The sequence below is a fragment of the Protopterus annectens genome, chromosome 1.part1 (genome assembly GCF_019279795.1).
Source record: "Protopterus annectens isolate FY-2018-M chromosome 1.part1, PAN1.0, whole genome shotgun sequence".
In the NCBI taxonomy this organism is placed as follows: domain Eukaryota; kingdom Metazoa; phylum Chordata; order Ceratodontiformes; family Protopteridae; genus Protopterus; species Protopterus annectens.
This window is the reverse complement of record NC_056726.1, coordinates 529176087-529190527: the sequence shown is the minus strand read 5'-3', so window position 1 is coordinate 529190527 and position 14441 is coordinate 529176087. Positions and strand designations below refer to the sequence as shown.

At 39.7% G+C, this 14441-nt stretch overlaps 1 protein-coding gene across 2 annotated transcripts in view; it reads left to right on the top strand.

Annotated features, from left to right (window-relative positions):
* The window catches only part of EP300 (E1A binding protein p300), a 1713356-nt gene that overhangs the window by 955990 nt on the left and 742925 nt on the right, over positions 1–14441 (top strand). For both annotated transcript variants that reach the window (XM_044076495.1, XM_044076487.1), the window contains exon 13: positions 7106–7261. In XM_044076495.1, coding sequence (XP_043932430.1) covers positions 7106–7261 — 156 coding nt within the window. The remainder of the gene's footprint in view (positions 1–7105; positions 7262–14441) is intronic.

Genomic DNA, 14441 nt, shown 5'->3' with positions numbered 1-14441 from the left:
GTAGGACTGTAGCAGGGTTAACAGTGGCATTCTTAGTGAGGAAACTGTACCATAAACCTCGTAAACCTTACATTAGAGGAACTTGGAGCCTGTTGCAGTTGGTGTATGAGCCAGGAGTGACAATAGAATGATGTAATGCTTGACAATAAACAGTGTTTCTTTTCCAGTGTTGCTTTAGGCAGGCTAACACATATGAAATTGTGACGCATCGCCAGCATTGCCTTAAGTTTATTGCCTTTAATGACTAAATAGTTCACTTACTAGCTGTATATATGAGAGCCTAGTAATGTGTGTTGAGGTAATCCTGGCCCATATTCATTTACGTTAATACCACAATTTGCCACAGGCATGCCATTTTACTTTGGATTTTGTACTAATAGTATTTCCCTTTCTAAACCTTCTGCTGCGTCTTACAGTGAGATGCTGCATTGCAGTTGAGTAGTATGACACTTGGAACTTTTGCAGATTTATATGTCCCATAGTTATCTCCCTTCCATGGAGCTGAAAGCTGATGTAGAATGTTTAGTCTGCCTGTTCTTTGGTTGACCTTGTGACCTACTACTACTTCATTTACCCAAGTCATCGTGCCTCTGCATTAGCATGCTTTTTATGGCTGTAGTCCAGTTAGACTTCATGTGTGATCCTGTCTTTTTTATTTGTAGTTTGGACCTTTCCAGGGGCTGCCTGTTCTTTGGTTGACCTTGTGACCTACTACTACTTCATTTACCCAAGTCATCCTGCCTCTGCATTAGCATGCTTTTTATGGCTGTAGTCCAGTTAGACTTCATGTGTGATCCTGTCTTTATTTGTAGTTTGGACCTTTCCAGGGGCTTACCTGTTATATCATCTTGTATTCCTTTCCCCTCATATGCCAGCTATGTAATTGTTAGAGTTTATTTATTTTGCTTTTGTTGATTGGAAACGTGACTGGGCATGTGTAAAAAGTCCCTTTTCAGTAGAGGCTTAGGGGAAAAAATTCCAGTTACAAATACAGCAATAAAAAACAATAGCAGAAAACATTGCAACAAGTTTGTAGTAGTAAAATGTCAGACGTTTGGTCCTAGATGTGCCGATTGCAATCCCACAGCCACCACAGTTGCATGATTTGGCTCTTGCTTTAACATTGTTAGTGTTTCAGTGTAGAACACCTGATAGTATTTTCCTGCCACTTTTGGTTCAGAAGGTAGGCAGTTCACTTGCATGAATTTGATGAAAGCTGACAAAACAATGCAATTTTGCCAGCTTTTTCTGCTCTTCTGTGTAGTATTCTTAGTTGTAGGCAAGACTTTTTATGGTTTCTGTAGTTGAATGTTTCATCAACTTTCTCATTAAAGTAATTGCATTTTCAGAGCTACAGATGGTAGGGTATTTTGGATCAAGATCCATTGTGAAATAGAGAGCACATGCCACTTTGAAGGAAGTTTCAGTAAATGCAAAAAGAGCAAGTGCTGTTTGCCACAACTACTTTTGCCAACAGCGAAGTTTGCCTTTTTTCTCCACTGTTGTATGACCTAGGAGGTGTGTGTGTGTGTGTGTGTGTGTGATTGCATTTACAGAGCTGCAGATGGTAGGGTATTTTGGATCAAGATCCATTGTGAAATGGGGAGCATGCCACTTTGAAAGTAGTTTAGTAAATGCAAAAAGAGCAAGTGCTGTTTGTCACAGCTACTTTTGCCAACAGTGAAGTTTGCCTTTTTTCTCCACTGTTGTATGACCTAAGAGTTGGTTGTGTGTGTGTGTGTGTGTGTATATGTATATATATATATATATATATGTATATATATATATATATATATATATATATATGTGTGTGTTGAAAACAGTCTCCCAACAACAACGTGCAAATCAAAATCTCTAAATAAATGATCCAGGAAATCAGCCAGGAACGTTGCTGAATTAATTATTTAATCCAATAAAACTAAGAATACACGTAAGCGCTTTCTCGGTCCAAGCCGCCTCATCAGACGTAACAATTAGATAAAACGTTATTACCTTATTTAAAGAAAATTCAAAAATCTTAATTGATTAATTAGATAGTAATTAGATAATACATTATTCTAAAAGTAACATTGACATCAACACACTAAATTCTATATCATATTTAGCGACAAATACTGCCATAGTTAATAAAACATGATATCTATAATACTAAATAAATAATGTATTCACAACTTATAAGTGTTACATTTTCCTATAAAACCATTCATATCCAATTAATCACCTCAATGGTCTTTGTTTCAATAAGGGTTTTAAGGAAACACGATCATTGAGGCCACTCCCTCTATGCGCTCCTAAGCGAAAAATCCATTCTAATTCTGCACATTCTGTGTCATTTGTAATATTACCTAATCTCATACTTACATGTTGTATATATAATATTTGGAAAACAAATGTATGTGTTATCCCCTCACTCTGTATGTGTTTAGCTAGTGCATTATAGCATTCCTTCCTAGCTATGCTATAATTGTGGTCCCTTATTCTTTCCTTAAGTGTATGATTTGTTTTCCCTACATAAAAATATTGACATATTTGACAGTGAGCTACATATACTAGGTTTCCAGAATCACATGAGCCATTCACCCTTAGTTCCCAAAGTCTCATAGTGTCCGGATGCCGAAAGAATGCTTTAAATTCTTGGAGTTCTTATACACATAGCATGGACGTTTACCAACCACTTCTTCTGTTTTTTCATCAGTGAGTAAGATATTCCAATTATTTTCTATGACTGTTTTTATTCTTTGTATATTATTACCATACGGTAATATAAAGTTTACATTTGTTCTTTTATCATTTATACTGCTAACAGTGACATTATTTTCTTGCTTTCCTGAAAAATACGGTTTAGCTTGCATTTTTCTTTTGGCACATACTTGCTTACATATTCGATCAATATCAGCTTCACTGTACCCTCTCCCCATAAAATCACTCTTCAATTTCTGCAATTCATCTGACAAAATGTTGTCATCACAGCACAATCGTGCCAACCTTAGTGTCTGTCCTTTTATTATATTATTAAACAGCATAGGATTATGCATGCTTGTGCGATGTAAAAAAGCAGGACAGTAACACGGTTTTCTGTATACCATTGTTGATAAATTACCATTATTCATCATTAATTTCACATCTAGGAAGCTTATACTATTTGTCGAATATCGTATAGTAAATTTTAAAAAATCACTTGTGTTATTCAATGTCCTATAAAAATCCATTAACTCATTCATTGTCCCCTTCCAAATTAAAAAAAGGTCATCGACAAATTGTCGATGAAATATTACATTGGATTGTCCTAATAAATTTTCCTTTTCTCATGCAACCATTATTAAATTTGCGTATGCATTGGCACAGCTTGTGCCCATCGCCACACCACTCCTTTGTTTATATGCTGTATCTTGAAATAAGAATATGTTATTATCCAATACTAGTTCTAGAAAATAACATATAAAATCAGCTTTTAATTTGTCAAAATTACAATCTGTTCTCAACAAATTAAGCAATATCAGTATTCCTGCTTCATTAGGTATGCAAGTAAAAAGTGACTTGACATCTAGGGTTACCATTATAATGCTATTTGCCCTGTCCTTTGTTGAGTCAAACTCGTACAGATCTTTCAAAAAGTGTTCTGTGTCTTTTTGAACCTGCTGAGAGCCTGTTAATATTTGTTTTAGTTCTTGATCCAGATATACAGATATTGCTTCTGTTATCCAGCCAGCTCCTGCCACTACAGGTCTAAATTTTGGAAGTGTGGGGTGCTTGTGGATTTTGGGCAAGCCATGCATCCTAGGAATAATGGGAAAATCAACTTTAAAATAATCATATAGTTCTTTTGTCAGAACTTGAAGCCTCAAGCATTCAGTAAGGGACCTATTTACATTTTCTATTAAAATTATTATGGCCTCATTCTCTATTTTTTTCATATGCTTCTGTACTAAGCATTTCCATCATTGTATTATAATAATACAAAGTGTCCATTATTACCGTAGGACCCCCCCCCTTATCTGAGGGTCTAATCACAATGTTACTATTTTTTACTTGCATACCTAATGAAGCAGGAATACTGATATTGCATAATTTGTTGAGAACAGATTGTAATCTAGTATTGGATAATAACATATTCTTATTTCAAGATACAGCATGTAAACAAAGGAGTGGTGTGGCGATGGGCACAAGCTGTGCCAATGCATACGCAAATTTAATAATGGTTGCATGGGAAAAGGAAAATTTATTAGGACAATCCAATGTAATATTTCATCGACGATTTGTCGATGACCTTTTTTTAATTTGGAGGGGGACAATGAATGAGTTAATGGATTTTTATAGGACATTGAATAACAAAAGTGATTTTTTAAAATTTACTGTACAATATTCGACATAGTATAAGCTTCCTAGATGTGAAATTAATGATGAATAGTGGTAATTTATCAACAATGGTATACAGAAAACCGTGTTACTGTCCTGCTTTTTTACATCGCACAAGCATGCATAATCCTATGCTGTTTAATAATATAATAAAAGGACAGACACTAAGGTTGGCACGATTGTGCTGTGATGACAACATTTTGTCAGATGAATTGCAGAAATTGAAGAGTGATTTTATGGGGAGAGGGTACAGTGAAGCTGATATTGATCGAATATGTAAGCAAGTATGTGCCAAAAGAAAAATGCAAGCTAAACCGTATTTTTCAGGAAAGCAAGAAAATAATGTCACTGTTAGCAGTATAAATGATAAAAGAACAAATGTAAACTTTATAATACCGTATGGTAATAATATACAAAGAATAAAAACAGTCGTAGAAAATAATTGGAATATCTTACTCGCTGATGAAAAAACAGAAGAAGTGGTTGGTAAACGTCCATGCTATGTGTATAAGAACTCCAAGAATTTAAAGCAACAACTATGCTATTGCACCATGGTACCATCTAAAGTAGAGAATACAATAATCCCTAGATACAATGGTATGAAAAAATGTAACAACTGTAATCAGTGTGCATACGTTGATGAATCAAGATTCTTTAGGCATCCGGACACTATGAGACTTTGGGAACTAAGGGCGAATGGCTCATGTGATTCCAGAAACCTAGTATATGTAGCTCACTGTCAAATATGTCAATATTTTTATGTAGGGAAAACAAATCGTACACTTAAGGAAAGAATAAGGGACCACAATTATAGCATAGCTAGGAAGGAATGCTATAATGCACTAGCTAAACACATACAGAGTGAGGGGATAACACATACATTTGTTTTCCAAATATTATATATACAACATGTAAGTATGAGATTAGGTAATATTACAAATGACACAGAATGTGCAGAATTAGAATGGATTTTTCGCTTAGGAGCGCATAGAGGGTGTGGCCTCAATGATAGTGTTTCCTTAAAACCCTTATTGATACAAAGACCATTGAGGTGATTAATTGGATATGAATGGTTTTATAGGAAAATGTAACACTTATAAGTTGTGAATACATTATTTATTTAGTATTATAGATATCATGTTTTATTAACTGACAGTATTTGTCGCTAAGTATGATATAGAATTTCGTGTGTTGATGTCAATGTTACTTTTAGAATAATGTATTATCTAATTACTATCTAATTAATCAATTAAGATTTTTGAATTTTCTTTAAATAAGGTAATAACGTTTTATCTAATTGCTACGTCTGATGAAGCGGCTTGGACCGTGAAAGCGCTTACGTGTATTCTTAGTTTTATTGTATTAAATAATTCATTCAGCAACGTTCCTGACTGATTTCCTGGATCATTTATTTAGAGATTTTGATTTGCACGTTGTTGTTGGGAGACTGTTTTCAACATATCACTCGTTCTTTGGGTCGCTGTGTTTAAACATATATATATATATATATATATATATATATATATATATATATATATATATATATATGTGTGTGTGTGTGTGTATGTGTCTGGGGTGGCGTAAGGGGTGTCAGCCCACATGGGGGTTGAAGTGGGGGCTTGCCCCTGCAAAAAGATTGTTGTAATGTTCACCGAAGGTAGTTTTGGTGAATGATCTTCTATTTGTTTCCATTGACTGAAATGACTTTAGGAAACTCAACATGAATTTGTGAAATAAACCTTTCATTGCATTTGTGTTTAGTGGCTAATTTCTGTTTATCCTCTTGAGAGCCAGAGGTACAGATGATTATTTTTTAGTTTTGAAGTTGCCATTTTCATACTTGAAAATGCTGTAAAAAGCTGCCTTACAAGGAAAATGTATTTGAATTCATTTTCTTTGAGTTAGCAGAGGCAGAATAAAAAGTCACAAGCAGCTCCATTAAAGGTTTCTTTCAGTTTTTTGTTTTCTTTAGGTGATGCCAAATCTGCATCTTAACCCATTAAGAAAAGATGTCAGTTGAGCCAAAGGTATTTGAATCTAAACACATTTAGAACATTTTCTTTCTTTTGGGCTTTATTAGTTAGTTTTTCCTTAAAGTCTTGCATAACTAGAGTCTGTGAATGTTCAGTATTTTTGTTATCTTCAGATGTTTTGGTAATCCTTTTAGAAAGCTTGTGTTTAACTGGAGTCCGCTTCTTCCAAGCTAGCATCTTGCAACAGAAAGTGGCCCAGCACTGAAACAGAATAAAATGCAGACAGCTTAGCACCCCCCTCCCGACACCAGGTGTACTTTTACCATGTTAACAAAAATGTCCTCCACAAACACACACCAAGCTGAGGCACAGGTGTATAGCCCGGTAACTGACACTGCCTTCCACTCACATTCATGACCATTCGCTGGTTAAAATAGTTTATTGGCATACATCTTCCGTTAGTTCACTTAGTTTTCATCTGTTAGTGAGACATTCACTGTAAAGATGCTTACCTGCAAATGTTTTTCCACAGCAGTACTTGTTGCTAGTTGACCTAGCTAATATTCATGCATATGTTGAGCTGTGTATGTTGATATTAAGCACATCATAGTAGGTTGGTAAAGTGATAAGTTTAAGATAGTTTGATCTTTAGAAAGAGCACAGTAGAACGTCTAAGTCACCAAGAGCATTAGTAATAATTTTGCATTGTTTTGTTATGGCTTTTAATAGTTTGAATGTTCTCTTATCTTGATAGTTTTGAATGTTTATTTGAACAGATGAGCTTTCCATCTCGTATGCCACAGGTAAATGTTGGACTACATTCTGGGCAGAGTCAGTTCATGTCTCCAAATCAGTTCCCAGGATCTTCTCCGGGAATGAATACCAACAGCATGCAGATGGGAACCCCTAACAACCAGCCTCAGTTGACGCAGGTATTGAGTGCAAGTAATACAGAATGTTGTGCCTTTTAATGTGATTTAGTAGGTACCCTTGGAAAGTTGAGGAAGTAGTCATGTTTAATCATGCAGTCTTCATGCAGAGTTGTAAAACATTATAGGTGCATGCTATAACTGCTAATGTGACCTGTTGTATATTAATGGCAAAAGTGAACTCTACACTGATGACTTGTACATGTCGCCAGTTTATATTAAACAAAATGGTCTGTAGTATAAGCTAACACACATGGTTAAATATGCCAGTTTCATAAGCTTTCTGACGACAGTTGCTGGGAGATGGGCTGCAAAAAATGGTGTGCCCACAACACTTTCTTTATTCATTTAAATGGGGAAACCCTTTTGTTTATTGTAACTCTTAACACAAGTCCAAAAGAAGTTGAATTTGTCTGGCATATACCCTATAGTTTGCTCTTTGAAATCCCTTTAAGCCCAACCCCTAGCCTGATAGGGCTGACAGTAACTTTGATAAGGAGTATTTTTACATGGGTTAGACCATGACAGTCATAGTTCAAGCAGACTTCATTTGATGAAGTATTTGATTATAGACAAACAGTGTTCATCAAAGTCTGATTTTTTTCGCTGTAAAGTAGTGTATGCATTTATTGGATTACCACTGTTTTTACTTACTCTTTGAGTGGAGAGAGAGTTTTGTGAGTGTTGTGGCTTGGACGATAACAGAGACTGCTCAAGCAGGCAGGCAGGAGATGCCATGTTTTTAAAGAGAGAGCATGCAGGGAGGGTACTTTTTTAGTGCATCTGCAAGCAAGGAAGGGCAGTTTAGACTGCCTTCGTGATTTTTGTCAATTAAATGTGAGCTAGATTAGTTTAGACATTTATAACTTCTATATGCGATGTGAAATGATCGTGATTTGTCCAATTTATTCCATTAAATTACTTGTGTGTTCAAGTTATTACCATGTACAGATTGGTGAGTTTAGTAGTCTATTAACATTTTCAGCGAACATAGATGAATGGATATACTGATGTTTGTTTAATACGTTTGTTGCCTGGTATATGGCGTACACTTATTACATTGCTGCAAGTCAGTGGAAAATTCCTAGACTGACTGTCATAGCATAACGTTGTATGTTGTAATGTCTTCTGTATGAGAATTGGTTGCAGGCAAGTGCCCACCTTCTAGGGCTTTCATGAACATCCCTTAACTGAGGCTGTATCCCCTCCTTGCTCAGGATACGAGGTGGTGCATGGCTGAAAGGGAGAGCAGCCTATGACATTATCAGATTTTCTTCGTGTTTGCTGTTTGCGAAATTTTTGCACTTGGATTATTTTCCAAGGTCCATATCTCTGGAAAAAATAGGCAGATTCTGTTAAAAGTCTACCCTTCATATTATCTCTCTTATTTTAGGGGAGAGGGAGAAGTATTTCTCCTCCTGTGAACATTGCATGACTGTAAAAAAACACAGAGGGCACAATGTTAACACCTTCCTCAACCACAGACAGTTGAATTAGTACAAAGGATATTCACTTTGGCCTGGGAAGAATACTTTCTTCAGATGTTCCAAGGAAATGTCCCTTAAAAAGGGAATAGACTAAGGAAGCTGAAAAAAATTGAGATTACAAGGTGAAGAATGAGTGAGCTGATTAAAAAGCAGTAATGAGTCCATCACTGTCATTGAGGCATGGGAGAATCTGATCAGCTGAGATGTTTGTTTTGCTTCTCCCATCCTGTGACGTTTACCTGTGGAGTTTCCACCTGCTCTGAAATATCTGAAGGTGTATGTGGGGAGGGAGCTGTTGTGTAGTTGATTAGGGCTGTAGCAAAGTGAGCAAGACATCCAGACAGCTTGCTGGTTTCCAAGTACTAATGATGAATGTCTGACCTTATGAAATTTTTGCTGCACTGTTAAATGGGCTCTTCCCAAGGTTGTCCCAACCATTCTTACATGGGGTTTCTGTGAGCCTTCCCTATGTCACACTGTTCAGATTACCTTCTCATCAACAGGAAGAGTTGTCTTTTATTTTTAAGTGAGGGCTGGGTGGTTGACATGCTTGTCAGTCTCTGCTCTGCCACCTTTGATTACTTTGCCAAGGAATATGTGGACATTTTGCAGAATAGCCCCCAAAATTATGTGTGTTCCAAGTTAAAATGGGAATGGGGGGGGGGGGGGGTCTGAAAATTTTAGTTTTTCGATCAAGTGTTTTCATTGAAGCAATGACAATGAAGTATGACAGGATCAAATGGAGATGAGAAGATGCAATTGGCTAAATAACCGGTCTGCCAAACATTAGTGTGCGCATGTAAGCCATATATTAGAAATACTCCTTCAAAAGAACTGTCATTTGTAATAAGTGGAATCTTTGTAAAAATAGCTACTCTGTCTACATGATCATGGAATATAAGCGGCCTTACAGGTATAAATAAAAAGCAGAGAGACTGAGTTATATTAAGAAATCTAGGTAGCAAACAGCAGTGTCCCAGGAGATATATTTGTGTATTAATCAGCATGAGAATTTGGAGAAGAATTTCAGGATAGACATTTAGCAGAATATCAGAGACAAAGGAAATGTCAGTGTGGAAAGCAGGTTCCCCATAAGGACTACCACAGTAGGTGCCTGTTTTGCTTGGGTGAATCTCTCAACCACACTCAGTGTTCTATTTGTCAGGTGTTTGTACCAAAGACTTTACGCAGTCATCTTTCTTCCCTTTCATTTACTTTGAGAACCATTGTCTCAAGCTGTTGGCCCAAGGTATCGTGGCAAAATATGCTCGTCCCAAGGTACTGTGCCACTCAGGAGTAAGGCCAAGAAGTCTGTGCCTGAGCCTGCTACTGTCTGGTCTCCACTGGACGTCTCTCTTAAAAGTACATGACAACCCAGTGGACCATCCTGTATTGCCTCTTGTTTCTTCTGCTGTGGCCTTCTTGGAGGCTGGTACAGAGCCTGCTTCTCGCACATCCTTGGAGGCCTTGCATACGTCCATTGCGGATGTTTTGTTGAAGGGGAACCTCTGCAAGTGTCCTAAAGGGATTCTCCAAATCCTTGTTAGAGAAGAGGTGCCAGGTACCCTGATCAAATCCAGGCAGAGGTCATAACTACCACGTTTTGTCAGAATGTGCGTCTCCTTGAAGAAAAGTCAAATTTAAGTATGTGGTGTCAGCTACCAGGGACCCACAAAGAGAACGACAGGACTTCACTCTGTGCTTGTTCAGGGCTTTGATGGCATTGAAGCCTCCTCAAGGGGAATCTGATCTTGACCCCCCCCCCCCGGTCCCCTACCTCCAAAAGGGCAAGGGGCCCTTGAGTCCTTAGCCTATTCCTCTCAGTTGCCTTCTCCTTTAGACTGTGGATCAGAGGAAAAGGAAACTGTCAGTCCTGATCCTCCTTTCAAGGAACTATCCTCTGGGGACACAGGCCTGCATATGATGGAACATTTTAAGTGAGATTGCTACCAGGTGTCAGACATGCAGAAAAGATAATACGAGTTTTTAAAAATGGATTCTTCTAAACCTTCTGCTGTCCCTTCTGTGTTGGCTACTCTATTGGATACCTTCTCTGCTGCTTTCCTGGCACCAGGTTCCCAACCTCCAGCTCTTAGAACCCTGACCGGTTCTATGAGGTGTTGTATCCTTGCAAGTTCTTGTACAAATGTCCTTCATCTGATCCTGTGGTGATTTCTTTGTCTGCTGATAAGCCTTCTAGGCGGTTGCCCTCTTCTAAGCAGCTCCCCTCAGACAGTGACAGTAGAGCTATGGAGAGTATTGCTAAGAAAGTATAAACTTCTGCTACTTTAGCCTTTAGGGCTCTATATTGCTAGAACGATATGGCATGATACATTTTGCCTCTTTCCCTGATAGGGAAGATTCTCTGACATGCTTGACTCTGAGGGTAGGGTTTCAGCTCTTTTCCTACTTGTTTACACTTCTCATGTAGTCCGTCACTCTATAAAGTATAGCTATGATGCAGCAAATGCCTGATGTCCTTCAAGGATGCATCTGCAGTCCTTACAAATGGGTTGTCCTGTCGTCAGGCAGCCCTTCGGTCGGCCGGATTCCAAAGTCTGGGTCTGGCCTCGGCTGGTGTCGCACCTCACCCCACGTCATAGCTGCAGTTTTTCGGGTATAAAGGCATCAGCCGACGCCATTTTCCTCTGTCTTTCTTGCCGCGTGGCGCCCGAAGCAGAAGCTGTTTGCAAGTGCCGGTCGGTCAGAACCAGAGATTACTACTACCGAATACTACTACGAAGACTTCTAAAAAGCTAAGTACCCCGTTGGGGACTCTTTCTTGCCTCAGCCGATGTCAGAAAAAGTGAATAACTGTTTAACTTGTGGGAAACAAATACCTCATAAAGATTTCCACTCTCACTGCTTACCTTGTCTAGGCCCAGACCACGACGTCGCAGCTTGTCTAGCCTGTGCTTCTTTTAACCGGCGGACGCTTAGACGTCGGTCGGAATTTGCTGAGGAGTTTTTCGGCTCCGATTTCGCTTATATTATGCCGTCGGATCCTCCGACTTCTCAAATATCTAAAAAACGCAAGGAAAAGGACCGACACTCGCGGTCCGCGGTTTCGTCCGAAACCGCGGTTAAGCCAACCGCGAGTGTCTCTGTTTCGGCTGAAACCGAGCAAGCGGTTCTTCCTTCAGCCGAAAACTTTCCTTCTACCGAGGCCTCTTCCAACCTCGTGGAATCGGCTTCTGAAATCCCACCTGCTGTTGCAGTTTCTCAGGAATTATCAGACACTATTCCCTTGGATATTCCAACCCCTGCACGTGGAGCTGCTAGGCCACCTGCAGCCATGTCCATTAAGGCCTTTGCCAGGGCTAAAGCAGCTAAAGCTTCTAAATCTGTGCCTGCTAAGCCCCCCTCTCACAGGCCTAGCTCTAGTTCACAAATGCTTAGTTTAGCAGAGGATCTCATTTCTTTAATCCGAGGATCCCAACCTCAACCAGACAGGGCCTCTCACCCGCCTCCAGAGAAGAGGCCTAGAGCAGAGCCCCCTGAGCCAGTGTCTACAGATGATTCCTCTGATGATTCAAACTATACAGACCCTCCAGAGGCTCCTACTCCCTTATGAAGACTCTGATGCTGAAGAGTCCATCCCTTCTGCCTCTCCGCCTGAGGAATTTTCCTTTGGGGAAACCTTGCATGCTATGAGGGAACAATTTCAGTGGCGGGCCAGGATTTTTCAGATTCCAGAACAAGGCTTAGAACTTTTCTGCATTTACCACAACATAGGCCTTTAGCCATACCTCCAGTTCTTTCTGTTGTAGATGATGCATTTAATGATGCTTGTACTGCTCCTGATTCTCTGCCTCCGGCCCCTGTTAAGCCCGATAGATACTACAGGGTCCCGGACACACATTACCACTTGTATAAGGCTCCCTTTGCAGATCCAGAGACTATCTCCCAAGGACCTAAGGCTGTAGCAACCACCTCTGCCAAAAACCCCCTCCCCTCTGAAAGGGAATCCAGATCCTTAGAGAGATGGGGTAAAAAAGTTTACACTTCTGCTACTCTTTCAGCTAGGGCCTTGAACTGTCAATTTCACATGATGCAGTATCAAGAATTTTTGCTAGACCAGTTAACCAAAAAAGTGTCTTCAGATGAAACAGTAGACAAGAAATATGTGCAGGAAATGGTACATAACATTCAACAAGTCAGTAACCATTCCTTAAAATGTGGCTATGATGCACTGGAGGCTTCCTTTAGATCAGCCATGACTGGCACAGTCATCAGAAGGCATGCATGGTTAAAAGAACAGGCCTTACCAGACCATGTCAAATCAAAACTATTAGATGCTCCTATGGATAAGATCAATTTGTTTGGCTCTCCTGCACAACAAGTGCTGAAGAAAATGGAAGAGAAGGCAAAATCTGTCCAAACAGTGAAAGATTTCTTACAGGTCCAACCTCCGAGATTTAGCAGGAATTGGCCCTCCAAGAATTGGTCCTTTCCAGACTCCTCCAGAACTCAGAGAGGCAGGAATAGGCGTTCAAGAGGCAGAAACCAATCCAGGGGTGCCTACAGAGGACGCCAGTGGCAGGGCAACAACCAGCGAGGAACAGCCACAGACACAGCCACCACCACAACTACAGGTCAATCGCAGTGACTTGGCTCTGGCACCGCCTACCAGGGAACAACTACAAGCACCCTTAGGCGGGAAGCTAGCCTTATTTACAACAAACTGGCATTACATCACAAGAGACAAGTGGATTTTACAGACAATAGACCAAGGTTACAGGTTTCACTTCCATACTCTACCAGGGAAGAGAGGAATGCCAAACCTACCTCCAAATCAAAAGACAGAAGCTCTACAACAAATATCCCAATTTTTAAGGATGAGAGCTGTAGAAAAGGTACCATCTATGGAGCAAGGAAAGGGATTTTACTCCAGACTCTTCCTGGTACCAAGAAAAGAGAGCAAATGGAGACCTATTCTCGACCTGTCCGCATTAAACACATTCCTCATTGTTACAAAATTCAAAATGCTGACCCTACAGCAGCTTCTTCCCATGCTGGGCAAGGAGTCTTGGCTGGTGACTCTAGATCTCAAGGAGGCATACCTGCACGTCCCCATACGACCAAACTGCAGAAGATACCTCAGATTTCTTGCAGGATCAGAGCATTATCAATTCTCAGCATTGCCCTTTGGCTTATCTACTGCGCCCAGAGTGTTCACGAAATGCCTGGCTTCAGTAATTGCTCATTGCAGGCTTCAGGGAATCCAAATCTACCCCTACCTGGACGACTGCCTGATACAAGCGGACAACAAAAACAAGCTAGCAGAAGACTTATAAAGGGTCATTTACCTGCTACAAGCCCTGGGATACACAGTCAATATAAAAAAGTCAAGACTGATACCATCCCAGAGAATAACCTTTTTGGGTGCAGAGTTGGACACATCAAAGCAAATGGCATTCCTAACAGTAGAAAAACAGGAGCAGCTACCTCTCTACTTCTTGGCTTTAACAAAGCAGAACCATCTGACAGCAAGAAAAGTACTGCAAGCCTTGGGCTTCATGGCATCCTGCATAATATTGGTTCCTCATGCCAGACTACATATGAGAAAACTACAGTGGTACCTAAGGAATTTATGGTGTCAACACAAGCACAGCTTAGAAACCCAGATTCCCATTATTCCATGCCTGAAGCAAGAATTCCTATGGTGGGCTCAGGCTTGTCAATCAAACACAGGA